This window comes from Pogonomyrmex barbatus, unplaced genomic scaffold (assembly GCF_055798465.1).
Source record: "Pogonomyrmex barbatus isolate J1 unplaced genomic scaffold, ASM5579846v1 scaffold14, whole genome shotgun sequence".
NCBI lineage: Eukaryota > Metazoa > Arthropoda > Insecta > Hymenoptera > Formicidae > Pogonomyrmex > Pogonomyrmex barbatus.
Window position 1 is genome coordinate 2368151 of NW_028297110.1, and position 27419 is coordinate 2395569.

Consider the following 27419-nt stretch of genomic DNA (forward strand, 5'->3'; position numbering starts at 1 on the left):
TCTCTCTCTCTCTTTCTTTTTCTTTTTCTTTTCAGTCCTACTCTGTTTCTATGTTTAAAATTTTTATGTTTAAAATTGTTAAATAGAAATGAAGCTTTGTTACTTGCCTGTTGCAGTCTTTGATTATAATTTGCCAAAATTCTTTATATTTAATTAGTTATGATTAAAATCTTAATCAATTATAAAATAAGAAATATAATTCGTATAGAATTATTTAGATATTCTGAATTTAAATACTTATTGATCATTTTTTATTATTTTTAAATAATAATTTAAAATTTTTTTCGTATATTAAAACAAACATGTTGTTAGAATAGAATGTATTAATTAGTTTGTGTTTTTTTTATTAATATAAAAGGTAGAAAAATGAATTTTTTTATGTAAATTTGATATTATATAGGTATTACTATAGTAATTATTTGACATAATTTTAACTGAATAATCATATCTTTGAAGTATTTAATCACGAAATGCACACTCGTATCTTTAACAATAGTCAGCAATTTCGGCAAACGATCTCATTCACTTGACCTTAATTTTTGACCTCAATGCTGGTGATTAAACGATCGTGCAAAACAACAGTTGCTTAACATACCTCACGAAATGCGTTGTAAGCGCAATTACATAATAATCCGCGACCAACATTCAATTTGTCACGATTTTTTTGCAGATCGAACATGGGTCAGTCGTCGAAATAATTCGGCACACATTTTTAAACTAGGTTGTTATCGTGCATTGAATAATGCTCAAAAAAATATATGAATTTTTCCTCGCCGGAAAAATCATTGAAAGGATTTATAATTTTTGTACAAGGAATTTTGTACAAGAAATTTATGTACAAAATACATCTGTAATCGCAAAAAGACATAATAAATGATATTTATTCTATGAAAGATGTATTGATTTTAAAAAAACAAAATTAAAAAAAAGTTATTTAAAAAAAAATTTTGGGAAATTAAACCTTAAAAATGCAACATAAATGATTATTTAAATATAGAGAAAAAAAGAAAATAAATTTAATTCTTAATTATTTGCCTTTACAAATTTTGTAAAATTTTTTATTTTATAATTCTTTATATCATAATTGTTTTTCTCTTTCTTCTTTTAAATTAATTACAAGGAATTCATGAAATAAACAATCGCGATATATAATATATGTATATTTCTAACAAAATTAACAATTAAGGAGCATTTCCTCTTCTTAAAAATTCTGAGACTAAAGAGGATAACGAGGTTTAAAAAATCTCGCATAAATGTTGACGTTTCAACATTTCGATATCTAGTGCAAGAATTAAAAGGCCGTCATCGCACAAACGCGCGACCCAACGTGAAATAGCCGCGAGCGGGCTGGCCGGCGCGCGTCGGGAAGGGCGGTCTGAAGTTGGCGCGTAACGCGCGCGACTCCGCCTCCGACTCCCTTCGCGTCGTACACACGCGCGCCCCGTGAATCGCCGCGGTCTGGCCGGTCGTCTCTTGCGGCCCAGTCTCGATCTCGCCTCGGTTTCATCTCGTCTCTCGTGTACGGATTTTCGCGTCTGCGATCGGATTCCGTTCGCGTCGTTCCGCTCGCGCCGTTTCGCTCGCGGTGAACGCGGTGAACGAAGTGACTCGAAGGAACGAAGGGACGAAGGAGTCCCAAGGGACCGAAAGACAAGCCGACAAGGTAATGATTATGACGTAATTGTGTCCCATTCTTTTCTTCTTTTGTGCTTTCTCGAAGCGCTCCGATGTTCTGTTGTTATCGAACAAGGAACAAGTTCGGATACAAGTTAGGATATTAGCCGTTGCTAACTTCACGCATAGCGGTAACGGTTACGGCGATAAATAGTTGAAAAAATTGTTTTGTAAAATTGATTTCGCGTCTTCCAATGAAATTGAAATGTTTCCACGTCTGATTTATTTCGAATTAATACGGACATTAACGCGTTCAATTAAAGTTATTATAATATAAACTCGAATTTTTTATATCAGGAAGGAGGAGAGTACTTTTAGGTTAGTCTAAGTCTGTTTTTCAGTCATTTTTTTATTTCGCTCAACTTTTTAAGGAATAAGAATATTTCTCTCTTCTTATAATTATATTTTATTCTTTATAAAGAATAAAAAGTTTCAGATATAACAAGAAGAATCAATAGCAATTATTTATGAGTGATGTGATTTCTGTAAAATCCTTGTTGATATAATTTTACATATTTTTTTTAAGATTAGACTTTTTTATAATTTGTATTGGATTCTTATATATAAAATAATCATCATCAAAACAGAAACACTTCAGTTATTTCAACTTGCAATGCTAGTTTGTTGTTACAAGCTTATTTATAATTTAAAGTTTTGTATTTCAATAAATCTGTGTGTTCTTCATTGATCTGCCAAGATTAATTATAGTTAATCCGTCATGTATATGGAAAAAATACTTGCTGGCAAATCTAAAAACTTGAAAGGCCGGATTTGAAAATGATTTTATTGAACCTTCAAAATTATTGTATAGAATGTTCTAATTTTTTGCAGTATTATTATCATGTTTAAATGTCTTACATAATAATTTTAATGATCCAACAAAATTACTTTTAGATCTGGCCAAATTTTTAGATTTGCCAGGAAAAATTATTCTCTGCGTGTGTATATTTCTGTATTAATGTATATCATATTTAGCAATATCATTTAAAAATTACGCGATCGAGTGAATTATTTAAAATTAAAGGGAATATTAATATTAATTTTCATAATAAATTAACGTAACAATCGATATAAAAAAATGAGATATGTAATATAGAAACATTTTGTTATTTTCAGTGCTAATTGATTAACGCGTTATTCGAGACTATATTTTTCATTTAAATCGACATCAAATCAATTGATATCGGTCGAATCGTTTCGTTAGATCCATCCAGTTTCGGGACGATGCGAAAGCAGCGATATCGACGGCGAGAGAAGAAGGGAAAACGTGAACGCACGAAGTACATGCGTACAGCGCGATGAATGAAATGTTCCTCATTATCGTTCGCGCGAAAGAAGTAAGTCATCGTCGCGCGTGCCGCCGGTTTCGCGTGTGTAACATTTTTTTCGGCTATCTCAAAGACTCTCGCGCGAGATCGTCGAAGTTTGTAAACTTCGGTTCGCGATCGGCGAACGACCGATTTGTAGCGGTCCGAACGCGGACGGCTGTTTACTAAACAGCGAGATAAATATTTCTTCTTCGCGCTGCATCGCGCGCGCGAGCGCGAAGATAAGCGGAGTTTTCTTCGTAAAACAAGTGGAAAAGAATTGGTATCATCGGTCGATTGACCGACCGATCGGCGCCGCGTGCCCTCTTGTCTAGTTCCGGAATGCTCACGTGAATTCTGTTAACGTCAACCACATATCTTGTATGACACAAACGCGCCCTTTCTCGTCTGCACGCGAAGGATTGAATTCTCATGTGTTACCTGAAAACCAAGGCAATATTTTATAAGTATTTTTGACAAAGTGAAGAGTAAAGATAAGATAGGTCTACATAAATGTGCATACAAAGAAAAGAAAAGATTTTGCTATCCCTTTTTTTTTTTTTTTTTTTTTTTACAAAAGCAAAGAAAATTATTTTTTACTATCTAAATTTTTCTTGATCTTTTACAAGGATATATAGAATGCGTGTCTTTACGAGAAGTGCGTGACGGGGAATAAATTATTTTATAATCTATGTTCATTTTTGTATAAAGAATCACTATCCACGACTGCATTCTATATTGTTATGTAAACCGCAGTCAATTAATCGAAAAATGTCCTAATAATTTAAGGAAGGATAACAAATATGCATAATTCTTGCATTGATTTAAATCATGAATAAATAATGACTGCAATTAAATAGATACAATTTGATAAATGCAGGGAAAGTTGTAGAAAATTTGTAACAATTAACTTTTATGAATCATTACATTTCTTCATCTAAGAAATATCTTAATATAACATTTATAATCAAATTTCATTATAGGTTAACTCGCATTTCTTGCATATTACGAAAAGAATTAATGTTACAAGGTGTATAGGAAAATTTCCTGACCTATTTCTCGATTTATTTGAAATTTTCGAGATTTTCCCTCTTGGAGAGAAGAATTTCGCTGATAAATCTCAAAATTTGGCCAGATATAGATCTGAAAATAATTTTGTTGAATATCAAAATTATTATATAAGACGCTTAAGCATGAAAATAATACTGCAAAAATTTTTGATCTTCTAGCAACTAATTTGAACATACATATATAATAATTTTAAAAATCCAACAAAATTATTTTCAGATTTGCATCTGGTCAAATTTTTAGATTTGCCACTAAAATTGTTCTTTCTATATATTTAATCTGGATTTTAAAAATAAGAACGCCATTTACGAAATTCATGAAATTTTTCTCAAGCAATTTGGAAACATTGAAGGTTGTGAATCCATTAGTAAGAACAAAAAAAAAATGTAAATGTTGAGACCGCTGATTAGTAGAAGTGTTTACAAGTCTCTTATCACTCGCGACCTTTCGCAACAAGACCTTTCGTTATAAACAGAATTACGGCGGATTACGAATTAGCGGAGATACATAAGAATATAATGTCGCCTAACAAACACATAATCTAATCGAGGGGACGGGGGAAAGAGGGAGAGAAACGATTTCCCGTCAACAGATATATAAATATCTTTGGCCCGGTTAACTGTGCGAATGATTGATAAGTGCGCTTCATTAACTCGCTTCATGATCGCGACTGTCGTCGAAAAATTTCCGATGATTCTGAGAGAGAGTAGCTTTTAGAGGAGCTGCCTAAATTGAAGAGGGGAACGACCTCGAAAAATCGTAAACATCGCGATCTAGGCGGGATTTACGACGGCGCGGACGAGGAGCGGCGGTCTGCCTAAACGCTGGCGGAAGTCCCGACGAGTCCCCGGGGACTTCCAAGTCCCTTTTCTCGATCGTCACTAAGGTTTTAGTTAAGTGTTCAGCTGTTGCGTACTCGTCATCTTTCCGGCGTCAGCCGGCAGCATCCAGAGAGACGTCTCGTCTCTCGTGCTGGCGACTCTCATAGTGCCTCGTCACCGACGGACGAGTGGTGTATTGCTGCTTGAAACACGTTGGAACCCGGGTTTCGATACCGCGATTGTCGTTTTAAATCTCTTCTTTTATTTTCCCTGTCTTCCGACACCAGGGAACATCGGCTTCCCTTGCCGATGCCAACGACGATTAGTTGTACTAATGACAAACTACGAGCTGATGTCTAATTTTAGTCTCTCTGGTGCTGGAACTAACGAATGCTTCGATAATTAAGTTATCAGATGTCATCTTTTTTTTTTTTCGTCTGTATTCACGAAAAACGATGACAAAATACACAGTGAATCTTTTATCTGTAAGACTGTGCACGTTTTTATTTTGACATTGCGAATGTATGTGGGGATTTTCGATGAATCAGCTGACCTGATTCAAGACAGGCTATTACATTGATGTTTGCATCAGCTTTTTTTCATTAGTACGATACGTTAATTGCGAACGGTTACCACGGGAACAAGTGAAAAAGTTTTATGAAGTTTAATTTTAGTGGTTGTAGACATTTTGATTTGAAAGAAGTGGTTATGTGTAGCTTTTGACAATTGTGACTAACGTAACAACGATTAATATACTCTAAGAGTTATTTTTAAACTTTATAGAACATACACAAGTTATGTTTTAATTGCATTTGAATATTTTTGCTATGACAAAAGTGACATATTAATTATATATAATTATAAATGTATAAAAAAATATGTTTATCTAAAAAAAAGTTGTAAAAATATTGGGCCTCATTTTGCTGAAAGTGTAAATTCAAATTTCATGTGATTTGTAAATCTCTTGTTCTTTTACACAAATAAAAGATATTTCTATTTGCTATACACACTGCGTTTTTGAAGATAATTCAATTGTTTAACTTTTTCTTTTTTGCACGCGCGAGCACATTACAGAAACTGATGGAAAACGTATATTTATTCTGTTACAGATTTTCTCAATTGAATATTCTTCCTGGTTCCAAGAGAATCTTCCGAAACCTTCACGTTTGCGACTGCCACGAACGATTCTCCTCGAAGATGTGAAGTGCGAAATTGCAACATCGCTCTTGCAATGTAATTTTTCGTCCCAGAACGATCGTATCCAGAACGATTTTAACTCCCTTAACGATTTGCGCGATACTGTGCGGATTGTGTCGCCGATGTGAAACGAGTGTTTTGCTTGGTAACACATGCTTTCTGGAGCATGAAACGATCGCTTGATTTTGAAGTGTCAGTGAAAGAAAACTCCAAACATTAACGTCTTCGCGAGATCTGAACGGGATCGTTTGATCCGACCTGTCGAAGCCGTCGGCGGTGCAATTGTGGAGAACCCGACCGGTGATTGGGTGCAATTGCAGCAGCATCGTGTAAATGCAGCGGCGACGGCCGACGCCTTTATGAATTACGTGGACAGATCCAGGATGGTTTCGCACATCATCCCTGTTTCTGGGGTAAGTCGAGAAGTCGGGGGGGGGGTAATCTCGCTCGTGGCGAGATTTGAAATACATTTTAAGAAAAGGCGGATCTAATATTCAGAAAAACTTAAAAAAATTTTTTTAACAAAAAATTAACGCGATACTAATTAAGTTTTCACTTACTTAATATTATAAAATATTATTTAACTCTTAATATTTTTCAATATCAATTTATCCGCGCAATATTTAAATGGAAAGTATAATACTTGTATGTGAAAAAGTTTCATTATTAACAATTGACACATTTGAAAATTTTTTTTGAACTGAGTAAAAAATTTAATTGAAAATTTAAATACTCGGACATGGAACGGACTGGAATGAAGTGCGTCTATAATTTCACTTACAGTGATAATAGGCAACATGATGTACGAATAACCTTCGTTATTCTATCTATATTTCGGCAATCGTTCTTTTTATCACTCGTTTGTTTTTTTTTTTTTTTCCGAGAGAGTTTTTCGCGGAACGACGCGAGAAATGAGCAACTTAACGTCGTCACGCATGCTCTCGTTATCTTCCAACAGGGGAACGAAAAAAAAAAGAGTTGGAGGGTCATGACCTCGAAAATTTCACAACGACTCGCGAGCCATGTCTTCTACGAGATTTACTTTGCGACAATTTCGCGCAATATTTCGAAGCTGCTTTAGTGAAATTCATTCTGCTGATAAATTCTCGTTGCTCACTTTACATCTTAAATTAGACGAAAAATTAGAAACCTTGTCTATGACGAAAGAAAAAGCGTAGTCAACCTTGATGATTCTCGATTTACTAAAAGACCTTTGTGCAGCTGACTCTTGCACTTTGGAATGAAAAAAAAGTACAACTCAGAATTATAAGCTTTTTATAAGAATTTTCGAATTTTGCAAATTAACAATTTTGAGTTTGTCACTGTACATTGAAATTTGATTTTTTAAGTGAGGAGCTGAGTGAACATTTCTTCAGCCCCCTCCCACTTGAAAAATAAAATTTAATTTATTAATCAGTAAATAATTAAAATAATTAAATACATTAATAATAATTAAATTTCTAGTCAGTGGCGAGCTTTTTAATTTGGAGGATTCGAAAACTCATAAATAGCTTATTCCGTATCTTTTTCATATTCCGTAAGGTAGGAGGGTCAGGTGTACAAAGAGAAATCTCGGCAGAATTTTCTTATCGCAGATTCAGCATCGATGTTTGCGCACGATTCGTTCACGACATGATCATTGAATAGATTAAAAGTGGGTTATCGAGCATGTCACTTCGTCAATCGGTTTGCATTGACGATCGGTTTCGCGAACACGAGCTAAAAATCGATGGCAACTCTGATTACCATTTGTTCGTTGATTCGTTCTTTAACCACCCGAGTTCTCAAGGATTTCAACGAGATGATTAAACATGGAAAGATGAATTTAATTTTTTTATCGAAAATGAAAAATATAATATTTAGTATAATTTAATATAATAATTTTGGAGATCACTCTCATCATCATTTCTCTTTAGAAATTTATAAAATAAGATTTATATTTTCTATATTGAGGCACAAAAATAAGTGATAAATTAATTTTTTAGCATCGAGATGTTTCGAATTTCATTATTTATTTAAGGATTCTTCTTACTAATCCCTTAAAAATAATTAATAAGTAGATTTCGTATTTACAGAAAAAAATTAATCTTTCGCGCGATTGTTTGTTTGCATATAGAAGCGTTAAAAAAGATTGCTACACTGTTTTTTTGTTTGGCATGAGCTTTAACAAGACATTGATAATTTTTTGGCTTTATTTTTAAACGGTTAATAATAATCTTAAGCATTTCCTGAGTGTATTTATTTAACAATATCACGTGAAAGTATCGTGTGAAAAGTGATAGATACATTTTATCGTGGTTGCGATGATAAAATAATGTCGTTCGTCTCATGTTGATCTCTTGTATCTGTACTAAAAGATTTTTGAGTATTCAACACAGCAGATGTATGTAAGAAGACACTTTGTGAATTTGGATACGGAAACGATAAGACTTTCAAGATTATATTTGATACGGTAAAACAAACGCGATGAATTTGCATATGTATTGTAAACTTAATATCTTTTCTTTAACGGTTATGCTATAATTATTTTGTCGCAATGCAGAAAATGATCGACCTTTCGTAATTAATTCTTAATCACGGTTTTACGGGAAAACATTGATAGTGGACGTTACACAGAGTGATTAGCGATAAGAGAAACACGATACGAGATTGGCGTGAAAAGATGTCAAAAATGTGGAATATAATTTTTTGAAAATATTCTACTTCTCGTTTTTCTAACAAAAACCGAATTTCATTTTTGGAAATATAACAATAAAAGTATTTTGCATAGAAATTGCGTAGAATAAAAAGGAGCTGAATGATGCATCGGACAGGTCGTAAAGATCGCCAAGTATATATATATATATATCTGGAATGAATTTTTTTTCGTGATTCGAATATCGACGCCAAATTTCGCGTCTCGGCGATTCGCGAAGCGACCTAGGTAGTCTCGTAAAACCGGATCGCAAATTAACGATCTAGCGAGACCGTAAGTTTCGCCCTGGCATAATACGATGTCACAACACCGAGTCGGTGTTTGTAAGCTTCCGGTGACGGCACTTCAAACATCGCAAGCACCAAGCCAAAAGTCTTTTGGCCTGCCCGCTTTCTCGTCTCTCTCTCTCTCTCTCTCTCTCTCTCTCTCTCTCTCTCTCTCTCTCTCTCTCTCTCTTTCCTCTCGCGCGAAGGGACTTCTTTATTGTCGCCGTTCGTCTCGTTGCGATTTCACCGGTTCATTTACCCCCGTCATTCGGAATCTACTACGGGACTATGTTTTAGCGAGCGTATTTTAGGATGACGTGAATTTACCTCATCGATGCGCCATCCTTTGTCGAAGATTTACGGCGTCCGCGCCGAGTCTTTTTGGATCTCGCGATCGTTCCGTGGAATTACTTTGACCGATTCATCCGGTGATCCAAATCATTTTTAGTTACGTATATAGTGACATTGGTCGCGTGGCTTGTAATTAATTAATTTATTTGTAGAAATAATGTGATCTTAATGACTTTAAAGCCTGTAAATTTAATTATATGCCCTCTATATTTATATAATCTCTATATTGACTTTGTATCAATATGACACGTGTATGGTAATTAACTATTTGTTATATTATATATAAAACCAAAATGTAATTATCTGAATAATACCGAAATGTAATACAAATAGTTTTACGATATAATTAATAGATCGTAAACAAAATGTTGTACATAAATTATTTCCAATACATCGATTCATTCGTTGATGTGAACTTTCATTTTATTTGCCAAAAATACAGGGAGTGACAGATTTTATTAATCTGATTGTGATTTTTTTTTAGGAGTTGCAGCAGGGGAATGGCAATCTGGGCGCCACGGGACTTAGCAGTATGCAGGATTCTCCTCATTCCCTCAAAATCAAACAGGAGCCCTTTCAATTGTCACCGCCGTCACCTCTGCCGCCCCTTCATCAAGGTAATATCTTCATCCCCGATACTTTATTTATCTCTAAGTATCATAACCCATGAAAAAAAAAAATCACTCAATTTTGTCTTAGGATTGTTCATCAATTAATTATGCGCGTTTCGAGAGAAAAACTTAATTTGAAAATTCTATATCGGTGTTTGCTAATTTCTAAATTAATTCTAACCAGCTTTTGAAATTGATCGAATGAGGAAAGTGAAGAGTCGAAAGTGGCAATCTTTCCGAACGACGAATTCGAACACGTCGGCAGCGTCGGCGGAAAGAAGCCGAGCGCGTTGTTGCTAAAGGCCGCGTTCTAATAATACAAAATTGTAGACAGTTGAGAGTGTGTCGTCGTCGCGAGGGAGGGCTTCTCTCCGCGAGAGATGACTTTCCCGAGAGAGGGAGGAAGGAGAAGAGAGAAAGAGTGATATACCGCGGGCGGCCTGCGGCGCGCGAGAAGAGATCCCCGATCTTTCGGCGCGGCGTTTAGTCACACGTTCTCTCATCCCTGCGATTATACGGCCTCCTCCACCGACGAAATATCCGTCGCCGACGTCGTGCTCCTAATAGAAATACCCCGCGATTTATCTCGCGGTGACGAAACGCGGTTATGATTTAACGTGCATTTCAAGATCTTGCATCTTGATATTGCTTTAACACATTACCGACAGTACCGACGACAGGACAGACGATTTATACGAATAGATATATAAATGGCTGTTTCTCGGTTCTTCGATATTTCTTTGATTGAATCTACCTCGAGTTTAGAGGTGCCGTACGATACAAGATTAACCACCATTTCCGCCAATGTAGATTAATTTTGTTAAATTTATTTTTATAATATAGTTCTATGAATTAGAAGAAGACAAAGGGTAAATCAAACCGAGATCAAATTTATGAATGGAGATAAGGGTAAGGGTACAATATTGCGATACAGCGAGATTCCTCATATCGAGAGAAGAATTATCTCGTCGCCGAATACGTAGCATTCTTCTCATTCTTTATTCTCAACGGGATATCGAGATAGACTTCTTGCCGATGGTTTCTCTCTCGCTCTACAATGGTCAACTGTATCGCCGGTATACGATTGCCCCGGGGTTCGTCTTTCTATGTGCGATTGTCAAGTCGGTTGGTCATAAGGAACATTTACGGAGAGGATAATAGAGAAAGAAAGAAAGACGAAGGCAGAAAGAGAGAGAGAGGCGGAGAGAGGGAGAGAATGATAAGCGTAGCTCCTTCGTCATTCGGCTCGTGTTACCGGACTTTATTATTCGCTAATCGCTGAATGTCTGAATAGATAGATAAACCGAGATATGGCCTCGCCGACATGGCTCCCGCTCGCTCGATTAATCCCGTCGGCCTCTTACTTACAGGGGGTGAAATCTTAGACGGGTATCGATGTCCCCTGTGTGTTACGCAGATATGCGTCATGGAGATAATCGTTAATAGTTGCGAGCCTTCGCCGAGATAAGAATGTCAAAGGCGCGCAATAGATATCTATTCGAAGGGCGAGTCCGTAAAAGTGAAGGAACTTTCGTAATTTCTCGCGCTATGAACTAGCAATATCGATGCGCAGTATTGACGTTGGCTCTCACATTTATTACTGTGTTAGTATTAAATGTAATACTTGGTGGTATTATATTTAACGTTTCGTATCAAATTCAGTACACTAGATATTAAAGCTAGTATAAATTTCAATGGTTGCCATCAAAATTATTATAAATTTACTACTGAATAATAAAAACATATCGAATTCAATATTTTAAGTAGCGTTGATAATTGATAAAGGTGGAAATCCGATGAAATGAAGAAACTAATAACGCGACGTGACCTTTTTGTAATTGAAAAATAAACCCATCGACACTGTCCATCAATTGCAAATTTTATAATTGTTAATTTTCTAATGCATTGTGAGTTTATCTCGAATAATTTCTACATATGCAGAATTTTTGACGATTTGAAAATGAAAAAAATAAACAGGCCGCAAAGGAAGTATTAAAAATCAAACCAAATCAGCAAGGAGTTATCTGTCTCTTCAACTTCTTCTTATTTATGTGTTTTCTTGTTTACGTTTTTTTGTCAACCCAATTTCACTCGCTTATGTCACATAATGATTCCGGTCATTATGCAAAAATATTCGTGAATTCATTTTAAAAAGATTACGAATCGCTTGGCTAACGAGGGCCAGCGATTAAGAGACGCGGACGAGAAGTAGAGATTTTCGGTAAGAAGGATCTCACCGGGCGGTCCAGAACGGATGCTGCTGAAACAAGAGGAAGGATGCAACGAGGCGTCGCGTGTTTAGAGCCACGTCGCGTGAATCGGGGGTGTTTAGAGTGCTCGTGTGTAAGAGTTATGGTCGCTAATCCGGGAAGGCTGTGCGTGCTCCTCGGGGGCTGATGTATTCCGTTTAACGACGACAGTCTCTTCGTGGATTCCGCCGTGGCAGTCGCGACTTTGGTGATGTTCGCATTTAGACCAGCACCCGGGAACGAGAAAAATATCGGCAGCCCTCGTACTATATTCAATTTGTCGCATTTGTTGCATCTCCGGACTTAATTATACCAATCTTCTTATTTATAACATTGAACGTTTCTTATAAACTATTTCTAATAAAAAGAAAAGGAAAGAATCATAATTTTTTATTGTCGGGTTGTCGGTGTCGGTGGTGGGTAATTCGCGAATTCTAGAGGGAATTTTTTTTTTTTTTTTTAGAGGGAAACTTGTGTGCGATTTTTTTTAGAGGGAAGACTTGTGTGCGATTAAATGTTTGTCATGCTGATTATACAAAGCTCGAATGTGATGCGCGAGTGGCCGGATCGTGGCTCTCACGTTCCATATCGTTACAGTCCGCGCGCGTCTCCTCTATTCCGCCGCTTAACAACGATTATACGCGCCGCAAGTTTATCGAGGCAATAAAGGCCGCACGATAAAGTCGTACGAAATAGCTGACACGTCTAATTATAGGACAGCCGATTATCGCTTAAACGCTGATCTAATTGCTATTGCGTTGCTACTGCGCGTTGTGGTATATTACTGTACAATCAGAGAAATTTAGACGTCCAAACGAATCATCAATCGAACTGGTCTATTGTTTTACATTGTTTTTTTTTTTACACACGAGTTTATATGACGTGCATTCGAAAGAAAATTGTCAGAAAGATCTTTCTTGTACGACATAATATATTTGTATCCTCTCTTGTATTGTTTTATAAGTGTTAAATTGTTTTCTATGTCCATTTTATGTGCGTTTTATTGATATTTTCATCCGAAGAAGGAAGGAATTCTTCGTGTATATTAAAGGTGCGAATATTTGACGAATTTTTTCCTAAAATTGACAGTATCATCGGTCGGTTTCTCCGAAATAATTATTTTGTAATTTTTCCACTTTCGACATCATAATCTGAGATGGTTAATATAATAGTCCTCTCTTTTTCGAGCAAGTACGATAGCGCGATAGATTTTTAAGGAAAGTCCGGATCGATGACCCTGTTTATTTACTTTAAAATAGGGTCATGGATGCAATCATCGAGTATTCGTATCAAAATCACAGCGTAGTAAATAACGGCAATCGGTTCGGGAGCGATCGCTAATTTTGCGATAAGAAATATCGCATACGAATGGGACGTTATCGCGAACGGCGCTATATTTTCGTTGCAACGTTACAGAAATTGACAGAAGCCGCCAAAGTTTCGAGATAAGCCGCGTAATATATTTCGGCGGGAAATGACTATTTAACGATAATGAGTAATTACATCCTTGTAAAACGGTTTTAATTTAATTTATATTGATAGGTGAATTTAAGAACGTTAATTTAAAAAGAAATAAACAATGGAGTAGAAACAAAGTTTAAAAAGAAAAGATTCAAAAATTGTCCTATGAATATAAATATGAAAAAAAAAATAAAAAAATATAAAATGAAAATAATTACAATTATTATTCATTTCGGATATATTGTCTTTTTATTCTATGTCAGGCAGCTTTCTGCTTCAATTTCTGATTCTTTCAATAATTCTAACTGTCGCGTGTAAAGAAGCTGTACAAACTTGAAATGAATAATGCCTGGCGACAAAATGAACGTGGAGAAGAGGAGAAAAACATAGTGGTGCAAAGATAATAAAGGTCATTCGGAGTTGACGAACCGAATTGAGAAAATGTGGTCGGGCCTCCGAACAAAAAGTAATTACTCGTTAGATAATCGACTTAACTTCTCATTTGTGTTTCTGCGTTTTCGCTCGCGATTGCGCCGCGCCACGAGGGTGCTCCTCCGATTAATCAATGCCCAGTAATGGCGGGCACGACGCCTGTGCAAAACAGGCTGCTCGCGTTGTATATTTACTATCGCAAAACACGATAGCAACGGGGATAACGACGCGTCGTAGTCGTCGTTGTCTTTGACGCGAAGAGAAAGAAATGATCGAAGGAAGACGACGCGGTATCCTCGTGTCACGCGATTGCCCCTCTTCTGTCATTGTCTCTCGTGCCAAAAATTTTCTTATTGAAATTATAATAATTAATAATAACGATGCAAATCGTCGGTCATTTCAGTGAAATTGCGAATGGTCGACTGATTCGGCCGTGATCGATAAAACATGAGTTTACGTAAGCGAACGTACCGCGTTTTTGTGGAATTCCGGACTTGGAATGTTGGGATTTTGGAATCATCGATAATGATGGAATCATTGATCGACGATTGTCTTAGAAAGATGTAAAAGATGCAAATCCCGAAAAATCGAGTAATGAAGATGGAGATTTTTGCAACAGCATATTTGCAATTTGACAAACGCGATCATGTCGATGATGATGATAATGATGATGATGATGATGATGATGATGATGATGATGATGATGATGATGATGATGATGATGATAAGATGATATAACTGTGATAGTCTTAACGATGTACTATACTTATTTTTATTATTTATTCATTTAAATAATTTTTCATCCAGGTTCTAAATTTTTTTTAATTATTTTTACATACGATTTAGAGTAATCTATAAATTTTCTATCATTTTTTCATTGTAAATATGTAAATATCAAATTTGTAAATATCAAAATTATGAAAATAATTTTGTAATACATCTTTAATGTTTAATCTAAGTATTAATAAAAGATAGAAAGGAAAATGATGTAAGAATGACGTAATGGTAAAAAATAATTGAAGTCAAAAATCAAAATAATGGGAAAGAATGAATTATGATAATAACATGTACGTGATTTTGACGTGATATGAATTGCGGAAAACAATCGTGAGTACAAACGCATTGTAAACATTAGCGTATACTTTTCTCTTTACGTCATGACAACGACGACGACGACGACGAGGTCGAGATTACCAGACTGCGATTGGCTCACGCGGAAGATATCGCAAGATAAGCTGTCGCTAAGATGACTTCTGACCTCAGGCTCGGAGGAAAGCCTCTGTCTTTTATCCTCGTACGAGGCCCCTTCATCCGGTCTCCCTCGCGACGATGTCCTCTCAAGAACTTTTTATCACACTGATACATTTCGCGCGATTATCACTCGCAAACTTCTAACAATAGAATTTTCTCTTTTCCTCATATCCCTTTGTGTTTGGATAATATCCTCCTTCTAAATTTGTTTTTTATTTCCATGTTCTTTAAAATCTTGAGATTCTGCAAATAACTCGCTAATAATTATCTACCTGACGATGAAAGAATTAAAAAGATTTTAAATTCGAATTTGAAAAAAAGCAACCGTGAGAGGGAAACGGTAACGAGGGATGCGAATGATGTTTAAACGCATATGGAAAGACGGAGAAAAAAAAGAGAGAAAGAGATAGCTGCCGATGGGATATCGGATTTCTATCACGAGCCAAGAACCGCCGCGAGGCTTTCGAGCCCGTTTGACCTCACCCTCATCATCATTTCATGCCATCTCTCTTCTCTCCGCACGTCTCTCTTCCTTCATCGATTATTTGCCGAGTAAAATAAATAACGCAATGTTCAAAAATCGCTATTTGCATACCCGAAATTTTGGAATAAATAAAGTCTTGCGAAAATATATTTCACATTTTCTTTATGCACAGCTAACGATTTTATTTTGCGCATAGCTCGTGGTAAAAAATAAAAGAGTCTAGACGTTAATTTATGACAGCTCTGATAATGACTGTATTGCGTTTTCAGCACGTTTCTACTCTAATTGCACATCGATACGTGGTCACGTGTCACCCTTTTTCATTTTTCCCTCCTCCTCGTGCCCTCGCTACTTGATCCCGTCGAATTACTTGGATGCAAAATCCCATTACTCATGATATTCTAAACGCACGCATGCATCGCTTAATTGAAGCCAATTAACCGGATTAAATTATATGGGGCATATATTCAATAAAATATATAAAAATTTACGCGTAACACGTAACATACACGTAACACTAATGGAACGCACATTGTATAATTCATGACATTAGTAGACATAGTGATCGGTTCGGTTATCTTCGGCTTTGTGACGTGAGTAAAGGTTCAAATTCCAAACCACTGGCCGGTGAAAAAACTCCCCGAATTATTCATAACTGTTTACAATTGATCAGCGAGGAGATCAAACGGTCTCCTTCGATAACGCGCTCGCGAATCTAAAGGAATCAATTAATCAATGGCAATTTACAAAATGTTTATATGCCGCGGCGATAGCGCGTTTCGAAAGAATAACCCGTTATCAGTAGCGAGAAATGTGCTCTCGAGTATTCGCGTACGTACGTACGTACGTACGTACATACACATGTGAAAACGTAACGCGTGCTCTATGTAATACACGTTGGGAGCTATGTACGTACGGAGCGAGAAAAGGAAAGCGAGAAGGAAGGAAAAAGAGCCAAGATGCATGAGCAAGCAGGCACCGAGATCGCGATAACGTCACAAACTGTTCGCCAACACACCTGACTGCAACTGGAGATTTGCTACGCGACACCCGCCGGTATACATCTGCTCCTGCCTCTCGCGAATCCTGTCCCAATCCGAAGAAATTGCGCGCCAGGACACTGTCGGAATGAAGACGAGACTGTTTCCGAGTTGATTTTTTTAACGAGCCGATCGATCGAATTATTCAAATCAAAATAAAATTTTTAATGCAATTTGTAAATCCTGCCTCTCGCGAATCCTGTCTCAATCCGATGAAATTGCGCGCCAGGACACTGTCGGAATGAAGACGAGACTGTTTCCGAGTTGATTTTTTTAACGAGCCGATCGATCGAGTTATTCAAATCAAAATAAAATTTTTAATGCAATTTGTAAATCCATTTAGTGACGTATGTGGAAAAAGCTGCATAATTTTTAACCTTTTTTTTTTTAATTTTATGAAATAAGAAGTTTACATGAAAGAGAAAGAAATGTAAAACATTATCATAAAATAAAGTTTATATATAAATTATTAAGTATGAGAAAAATTACTTTTTCACATTTTTTTAATTTTATTAATTTTTTTCAGATATATCACCTTGTATTTAAAATTTGCGCGCTTAAAGTTTGTATTTAAAGTTCAAAGATTTAATATCTATTATGCTTAATGTGTTTTGCTTTGTATTAATGTGTTATAAATATTTTTTTATAAAAGTTGCGAATTTTCATTAAAAGATTTACTGGCATAATAGAAAATCAGGGAAATGAGATTATTGGAACTTTAATTTCACTAAGTTTCGCTTGAAAGTAGGTCGAGAAATATGTAAATCGCGAGGAATTTCGTAATTCGGGACGGAATGCAACGATCAGCTCGAAGAAGGCCCCTTGACATAACAAATATTACGCAAGTCGGCCTTCGGAGCCACAATTATTTAGGATACGAAAGTGCAATTGCAAGTGCTTTCTTCCATATCCTTCGCCTCGTCATTCCGCTAAGCTTGCAATTTTGCAGAATGCGGAATGAGTTCACGATTCTTGGAATGTATATCTACAGTCGCAATAAAATCAAGAAAAGAAGCTCGATTTACATAATTTTTTGAATTTACTATAATTCGACGAAAGTCGTTATTAAAAAAAATTCTTATAAAAAAAATTTAGTTTTCTTTATCCAGCCATTCCATGTTAATGATCGGGAAGACAATTAATCATTAATATTAATTCTTAATTCTATAGACAATAGAGAAAAATCCAGGCATTTGCGGTCGGGCGACATCTTGAGCGTCTATTTTTATAAATTTTTAAATCAACAAAATATGGATTCATTTTTAGAATTACCAGAATCTTGTTCATAACTATTCGGATTCGTTAACATGTAGATCCGAAAACGTGGCAATCGAACGACGTATGTCTAATCCCCTAATAATAATATCCTAATAATAATCAGAAGCCTATAAGAAATTATTTATTGCGAGAAATATTACCTTAAAATTATTATTATATTCACTTTTCATATTTTCATACTCGCATTATCGTGGATTCTGATAACGCTGAGTTGTCAATGAGTGGTCAAATGCGTGACTTCCGATATACATCATGTCTCTTCATGCTTATGATACGTTTGAAAATACCACGACGACGTCGACGAATGGATGGTGTCCTCGGGAGGATCGCCCGTCTTCGAAGACGAGATGGCTCTATCTCGTTGCCGCTCGTTTGTTCAGTCACTCTCGTGGTTGGTTCACCGAGCCGCAGCGTGATGTCACGGCGTATTGTATTTCGCTTATCGGCGCCGGATGCCGATTCCTCGTTCAACCCAGCAGCATTTCAGGAATGCGAATGCCACGGTTTTCTACTGCGACGGCCAGCGACAACGAAGGCGCGACGACGAAGACTACGACCTTCGCCCCGAGATCGACTTTGCTGCACCCCGGCTAATCGATATACCTTCTACGCGTTACGCTTCGTCTGTCGTTTCCGTTTTCTTTTTTCTTCGCTCGAGGTATCATGTGAGATTGTCCTCCTCTCGTGGAGGAACTTCCGCCGTTGGCGTTTCGCTAATCTCTTTGGCTCGGATCGAAATTTCGCCGTTGAAACTTTTGTCGCGTACAATCGTTCCATTTTATATAGTAACACTGTAATTATTATAATCTAAATTTCCATTTTTAATGCGAGAAAAAAAATCAAAGATTGCAAAATTAAAGATTAACAAGAAACAAATTTCTGTTAAATTTCCGGCTGCGCAAAGAAACTTGAGAAAGATACTCGAAATGAATTTCTTCCATTTTGCATTTAGTTAAGTGCATTTAAATGTTTGTATATCGGAAACGTAGAATGGGAAATATGAAGGGGAAAAAAAAAACACACTGGACAAATTTAGACAAAGTATCACGTTGTTTCGCGGAGATATACGATTTCCGATATTCTATTCATTTTAATCCGCCCGTTTCTATTAGGACGATTTAATAATATGCGCATAAACGAGCTACGAGATTTTAAATGCGCACTTAATTAGAGTCGATCAGTCCGCGAGTTTCGATTCTTATATTATTGGCGGGTATCGGATTTCCCGCTTTAAAGTCGGCTACGCTTCTCCCGTGCTCGGTCGAGCGGCTGATTATTATACGGAGGTTGTTACCCATAGTATCCTTTTCTGATCGGGGACTCTCGTGTACGTGTGTAATACAGTTTGTCGCGGCCATCAGATCATTGCGGATCGCTGTTATGACAATAGTCGAGCACGGTAGCGTATCCCTGTTTTCAAAACACCGCCTCTCCTCGTGTGTACGAGGATGATCCTGGCTCTCGCTGGCTGCAGGAAATTGTACACCCACGGATGGCAGGGTCTGAAAAGAGAGATCCTCGTCGCTACATTAAAATCCCCGTCTCTCTCTCTCTCTCTCTCTCTCTCTCTCTCTCTCTCTCTCTCTCTCTCTCTCTCCCTCCCTCTCTTCTCCATCCTTTTCTCTCTCTTTCTCCTTTTACGCTCTCGGTTCGGTCCTACGAGCGATTTCTGAAATTTGTGTTTGCTCACGGCGATAGAGAATACGCGCGTATTTCATAACGGAAAAGTCGTATTTCTGGAAATACGAAAAAAACCCGAGCCCGACATCGAGACCGGAGATAAATCCACAGGATATAATTTTACGCTTTAATGTTATTAATGTAATATTGAAAGATCGGATACGAGTAGTCATGCCGAATTGATGACAGTTTGATGGAAAAAAAGCTATTAATGTAGAATTTGAAAATTTCATAAAAAAAAAAGCTTCTGAAAATAGTTTCGAGATGCGATACCAAAAAAGAGCTTTTACAAATATTACATATTTTGAGAAATATGAAATTATAATTTCAAGATTAATTTTAATAATATGCTGTGCAACAGCATACGTTTCTCTCTTATTATATTTATACAATATTTTTCATTAAATTTTAATGAATTTAATGTATAATGAACGAAATATTATCGGGAGGAGAATGTATTATTAAGTTTTCAATTTGACATGGCTGGTTAATCGATAATTTGCTTTTAATAATTTTTATTTATTTCGCTCTCGCGCCGTTTAAGTCTGCCTCCAAATAGAAAATGGACCAAATGGCGTTTCGATGTCGTGCCGTGGTAATTCGGTGAAAAAAAGAAATCCGCGTCATTCGCGAAGCGTGTGAGGCTCGTGCATGACGTTCGTGAGATCACCGTCGATCGATATGCCGGCGATGTGCGTGAACACACGGCACGGCACGACACGGCACGGCATATCCTTGTTTCCACAACACGGCTCTTCGCCAGGACAAGGCCTGCCGGTGCGATACCGGGAAATTTTACACCCAGCGTCCGTGTCGCGCGGACATCTTGTTTGGCAGATCCATCTCTAGCCCGGAGCACGTGTCCACGTTTTCGCAAGCCGTAACTGTATATCGTCGAACTCATGACGATGTTGTAGATACGTAATACTCCCTCCGTACGCGACGGATCGAGATACACGCATGACATTCGACTTTCATGGCGAACGATTCTTGTATTACCGAGAGAGAGAGAGAGAGAGAGAGAGATATCATCCTAGCTCGACAAATCATTTCCTTCCTTAATGCCGGATATCACCTTATGCCAGTTTCCATATAATTTTCAATATAATTTTTCTATTTATATGTTTGACAGTTTCGAATCGCATGTAAAATTGAAAAATGAATATCTCGAAGTGAAATTTATGTTACACGCTTTTGAAGTATATTAAAATTCAATAGAATTGTGTTATGTTCCTGTAACATTTAGCTTTTAATAATATTTATTAAAAATTTATGAAAAAAGAGACACAAGAGCAATGATCTACATTTGCTTCGTTAGTTTTTTCTAAATATTAATGATTTATAATTTTAGAGGTGATAATAATTTTAAGGACAATCCTTTATGTCATACGTGTCGTTTATATCACGTGTTTCCGGTGTCACCGATACACGAGCGATACGAGGAGATTTTATAAGATATATAGTCCATTTCTCCGCTTTCCTTACGATCGTCATTTTGCACCCTGAGGATTTCTCGCTCGAGCTTTACGCGTGTGCGAAGCAATTTGTACGGCCGTTAACGTCCACGGTTAACGACTCGTAGTACGATGTCAATTACACGGTGGTGTAAACCGTAAATTTGTTCGTCAACGTGACTTCTTCGTGATCACTCTATACTTCGTGTTCTCGTAACGATGAAAATCTCTTTTATAAGAACAATATTATTTTCCATTGTAATATTGCAATGTCCATTTCTGTCCAATGTGTCAGATTACCTTTAATCTTAGTTTTTATTTTCTTAAGTCCCAAAAGTTAGAAAAGAATTAATTTAAAAATAAAACGTTAATCTACAAAAAGAGATTTAAAAAAAAAAACGTTTCTATTATTATTAACTATTTCTCACGAGATTTCGTTGTTAGGCAATTACTCCGCGCGCGAGAGAATACGATAATGGAACATTACGATTGTCTTGTTTATGTCGGTTACATAATTAGATAAATTTCCGCCGGCCGGCCGGCCGGCCGGCCGAGCTGATTTTCACTCTTCCGCCTGCTCCTTCGTATTTTCCATCGCCCCGGGTACATCGCTTTTATCCCCGCTTCTCTCTTTTTCTTCCTCTTTCCCTATTTCGCCCGCGGCAGTGCGCACGTAAGTTATCGGTGTCCTGTTACATCCAGTTTCAGTTACACGTGCCGCGGGGCACCGATGCATTCGATACCATCCCCCGCGTGCCTCGTGCAGCAGCACTTCCGAGTACGCACGCTCTCTCTCTTTCTCTCTCTCTCTCTCCCCTCCCCCCTCTTGCTCTCCTCCCCCACCGTCTCTCTTTCCGGCATTTTCCGTTTTGCGATTATATCGCGTCGCAAAAAACAGATTATCGCACTGTTTTAATGGAAGCTACGCCCGCAAGCTTCATACATTGTGAAAAAAAAAATTCAATATTGCTGCAACGTGTTATCACGTTTTTGCATAACACGAGCAAAATATCGGTTCGCATTATATTCTATATTCCCCGAATTTTTTTATACTCTTTGCAAATGTACTTCGACATGGTAGTTTACATTGTCAAAGATCAATGTTTTTATTACTATTACCTTGTTGATTTTGCATTATTGTTTTCTATTACCGCGTATATCGTAGGCTTAGAAAATTTTTTAAGACGAGTCCAAAAATCCTTTCTAAGTTAGTCAGACGTCTAAACTTGCATTCGTCAAGGCTTAATTTGAGGAACGTATCTCAATATCGTCGGAGTGCTCGTTCTCTCGCGTTGGTGCTTTATCGCTTCGTATATCGACTCCTGGCACTAAACATAAAACCCGTACGGGCTTCGGGTGTCCCGAGACACAAGTTCCTCTTAAATAGGTCAATTGTTTTGCCCGGAGATTTCTGAGAATTGTGTTACAAGTTACGCGCGAGCGAATCAGTCGATCGATGATGAAATGAGGCAGCGAGCGTTCAACCCCATTGTCCAGATTCTCGGAGTGGCCGCCATGATGTTCGATCATTGTCTCGGAATTCACGATCGCTCGCCTCGGTTTTTCGACGCTAACCTCGTTGACGTCACAATTTAATCACAAATGCTTCCTCCATCAAAGTAAAGTTAAATTGATGAATGTAAAACTAGAAATTGCGTGAGCTATAGAAATTTAAGAATTTTTATCATCGAACAAGTAATTGGTCAATAGAAAATTTGTTGTTTTTTTAAATTTTACATCGAAAAGAGCAAACTCTAAAATTTTGTAAAGAGAGAAATATTTTTCCAGATGGAACAAAGTATACTGAGAACTCTAAAAATATCGCCATAAATTTTATTTTAAGAAACATGAAAAATCCTTCGCACCGGACGAGATAATAAAAGAAGAATTTCTCTTTTATAATATAAATCATCGATGTAAGAATAGCGTGGAATTTCTCTTATTATTTCAGTGAGCGGTTTCGTATCGGAGCTGCAGAATAGCTGCATCGGCGGCATCCCGAAGGATCTCGAGTCCTCGTCGGTTCCCGGCAGTATAGGCCGAAATTTAACGTCGCATCATGTCTCCCTCCAGAGCCATCATCACCACCACCCCCATCATAGTCTGCATAGCACAAACTCCGTAGTCTCTATGCACACCACCACCACCACCACCGCTGGCTCGACTCACCATCACCTGGACGACAAGGGTTCGTCGCCCGTGGGTGCTCTTCACAGCACGACCAATAGCAATCCCTCCACGCCGTCCGCACCCTCCACGCCCACCGTAGCTATCGCCGACAATACCGCGACCACCGTCGCGTCCGGTACGAACAACGGTACCAACGGCGGTTCCTCCGCCACAAACAGCAAACCGCCCTACAGCTATGTCGCCCTGATCGCCATGGCGATACAGCACAGTGAACACAAAAGGGCGACCCTCAGCGAGATTTACACCTACATCACCGCCAAGTTCCCGTACTTCGAGAAGAACAAGAAGGGATGGCAGAATTCGATTAGGCATAATTTGTCGTTGAACGAATGCTTCGTCAAAGTACCCCGGGAGGGTGGCGGCGAGAGGAAGGGCAACTTCTGGACACTCGGTTGGTTAACGTTGTTTACAAAATATTTATACGTCTAATTTATCCATTTCTATATCATGAAATAAGTTAATTGTGAAGGGAATTATTGGAAATTTATTTAGCGGATTTAATTGCGCTAATTTCTTAATTTTCGAACTTGTCTAGGTTTTCAATTTCCGAATTTTTTATCTTTGGTTTTTATATGCTTATAAATCGTCCATATAAAAAAAAAGAAATATATTGATTCATAATTATTATTGATACAAAAATGAAATATTTTTTTCCTCAGAGTTATTATTTAATTAAATGATTATATTTTTTAATGATGTTAAGCTTAAATCTTAATGTGAGTTTATTGTATTTTTTCATGATAGATCCGCAATATGAAGATATGTTCGAGAATGGCAATTACCGAAGACGAAGACGAATGAAGCGTCCTTACAGAAATGCTCCGTATCACAAATCGATCTTCGGTGATCCGTTCTCAACGACTCACGTGCATTTGCCTCATAGAAACATTTTCGGTCATTCACCCCCTTCGTATGCCCCTACCGCTTATACGCGATACGACACGAGGTATTCATATTTTTTAGAATGTGTGCGAATGCAATAATTATCATAGCTTACGTGTCTTTAGTTCGACTAAAAATTTAAAAATAAGACTTTAAAAAATTAACAATATGTGTATGTTAACAATATGTGTATTTTGTTTGTAATAATATATCCCTTTCTGAATTAGCATTAAACTTTTTTCCGTTTTAGCGCATGGAGTCTTCAACAGTCGCAACTTTCGTACAGCCATTGTCAATCGGTGAGTCGGTTATCATATTAAAAATCGTGGTTATGCTCAACTTAATTTTTTCATAAATTAAACCTATATAAAATGAATCTTTATATCAAAATAATTAGAATATATTTTTTAGTGTTTTTTTTTTTTTTTAATTTACTATGAGGAGAACGAAATTTTAAACAAGCTACATTCATACGACATCTTCTTTTAGATTTTTGAATGCATTTTTCTTCTCCGCAAAGTATAATTAAAAAAAATTTCTTTATATCAAAATATATGATTATACATTTTATATAATAATATAAAACATACTCAAATATCTATAATAAATATTATGTTAAAATCTGAATCCCAATCGAATCATTGGAGTTATAATCTCCTTGATTACAGCTGCAGCCGCAATTGCAGCCAATGCAGTCGATGCAAATCCCGGCTATGAACGGATACAGTCAGCTGGGTACCTCGTTAAGTGAGTCACTATTCTCGCACTTTGCACCCTCTTTTGTCGAGCGGGGTAATGCTGAACGACCAGACAAAGCGTTTCAAGGCAATTACCTGGATGTTCCAGGTGGAACGTCCGGATCGCCCGGTTCCATGGGCGGCGGCTCCTTCGGCAGCAGTTTCGCCGCTTGCGGCAGGAGGCACGAGTCCGCGATGACCACGGATACAATGCCCGGAAGATGCTACTGGCCTGAAAGTGAGTGCGATTTTTAATAAAAATTGAGAACCTAACCCGTTTCAACGCGACTCTAAAGAGTTTGCAGAATTTCCACGCGGTCTCTCTTAGAACACATCATTTGTTGATTTTAAGAGCAATATCTGAAGGACAAGTAATAATAGAAAAAATAAAAAAAACTTATGAACTCAAACTAGATGTAAATACTAAAATATATATTGTCCAAATATAAATTGTTTAAATTAAAATTTATTTGAACAAATAAAATGTAAAATAAATTATATATATTTTAGCACCTACATTTAACTCATAAATCCTTTTATTTACTCTATTGATTTTTAATCTGCTGAGTCCTATCAATTTTATTTTTAATTTTTAATCACACAATAATCATATTCGAGGAAAATTATTTTCGCGAACCATGTTTTAAATATCGTCATACATGCAATTTTTTAATGATCTTACTGGGATCTGCCGATTGTCGCAGTGGTAAACGTGAAGGAAGAGCCTGGGACCAACACGGTATCGACTACCGGCGTCGGTGTCGGCGTCGGCGTCGGCGTCGGCGTCGGCGTCGGAGGCGTCGGTGTCGGCGTCCCGTCCGGCATGATGGGCTCCGCGACGTCGACGGGCGTCTCCACGACGGGATTCGCGCCGATGGAATTCCAGACGCGTTCCAAGTGCTTTATGTGAACACAAGAGGGCCCATTGTCAGTATATCATGGCTACACGATGAACGGACGATGCGTGGATCGGGAAAGGATCCAACGTGATCTGTCGCACGACGCGTTAGATCGCGATGAGATGGACGCGCGATTCGACGAGTGGTGAGCGATGCATGCGACCCGAACGCATCTCCCGATATGATGATGGTTATATATTTAACAAATATTATCGAATAATATCTGATAATCATTTAGCGATGTTATTGGATGGTCGTTCGCGGCCATCTAACCGCGCGGTGAAATAAACGTAAACGTTTGCGGAACTCGTGTAATTGCTATTGTTGTGTTAAATTCGATGTTAAGGGTACGTACACGTCGCGGATGATCTTCATGGACGTGATTGTTCACGCCCTGTTAAACGTGTAAGCGAAACACGTAATACGCGCGAGCGTAATTCGCACTTATTCCGCGAGATATTACGACGCGACATGGTGCAATAATCCCGCAGCGATTAAATTTATCTCGCGAGAGAGGTGCGGTCACGAACACGTGATTCCGATCGCCGATGGAAAAAAAAAAAAAAAACAAAAAAAACAAAAAACAAGGCGATTGCGAAAAACGATCTCTTGACTTTGCCCGCATTTTTTCCACGATAAAACACATCTTTGAAAATACCTCTATCTTCGCACATCGTTTTCGACTGCTAGACAGTATTTAATATCTTGATGAAATCTTTACGTGAGAGGCGGAGTTTGTTCACGACGGAAATGAGATATCGTTTCGATCAAGACTCAACAGAGAAAATTTCTTTCTGGATTAATATGGAAAACATTGTTTCGGATTAATAAAGAACTATGACGGTATAACATTTTTTGCCCTTTTACATCGAACGATACCTTTTCTGTTGCGACATGAATATTTGTGAAAATGTAATTCTTCGTTGCAGAGTTTGTGAGAAGAGTAGGGAAAAATCGTGTCTTGTTGTAGAGAATTCTTTTATATATATATATATATATATATATATATATATATATATATGTATATGTATATATAGAATTTAATAAATAGAGCTATATATGTTTAATCGTACGAATATGTACGTTTCATGTGAACTATACAGATTAGATCTGAAATTGTTTTCGCGACGATTACGATGTAAATATACGATTAGCATAGATGTACTAATTAACTTTAAGAAACTCATACTGCGAATTAATTAGTCTCATGTATAAATCATTAAAATTGGCTTCTATTAAACGTCTCGTTCGAGTTATTACACAACGAAATAGTGTATGAGCACCTTGTGGCAGCTGCGTATAATGGTTCGGCGAGAATCCACGTGTAAAAAAGTGTAATGACAGCTATATAAGAGATGATGAAAATAAATCTTAATTATTTATCATCGAAAA

At 37.2% G+C, this 27419-nt stretch overlaps 1 protein-coding gene across 7 annotated transcripts; it reads left to right on the forward strand.

The window, feature by feature from the left end:
• Positions 1-1334: 1334 nt before the first annotated feature.
• LOC105425106 (uncharacterized) lies at positions 1335-27419 on the forward strand. Of its 7 annotated transcripts, none has more exons than XM_011635693.2 (9): positions 1336-1663; positions 5980-6480; positions 9864-9996; positions 23271-23900; positions 24254-24455; positions 24642-24690; positions 25060-25138; positions 25208-25366; positions 25833-27419. In XM_011635693.2, the coding sequence occupies exons 2-9, from the start codon at positions 6427-6429 to the stop codon at positions 26036-26038; spliced, it is 1512 nt and encodes a 503-aa protein (XP_011633995.2). In that variant the 5' UTR covers positions 1336-1663; positions 5980-6426; the 3' UTR covers positions 26039-27419. The 7 variants fall into 7 exon arrangements, with proteins under 7 accessions (XP_088929215.1, XP_011633995.2, XP_011633996.2 ...); XM_011635694.2 differs by having other exon boundaries at positions 25217-25366; XM_011635692.2 differs by having other exon boundaries at positions 1337-1663; positions 25060-25366.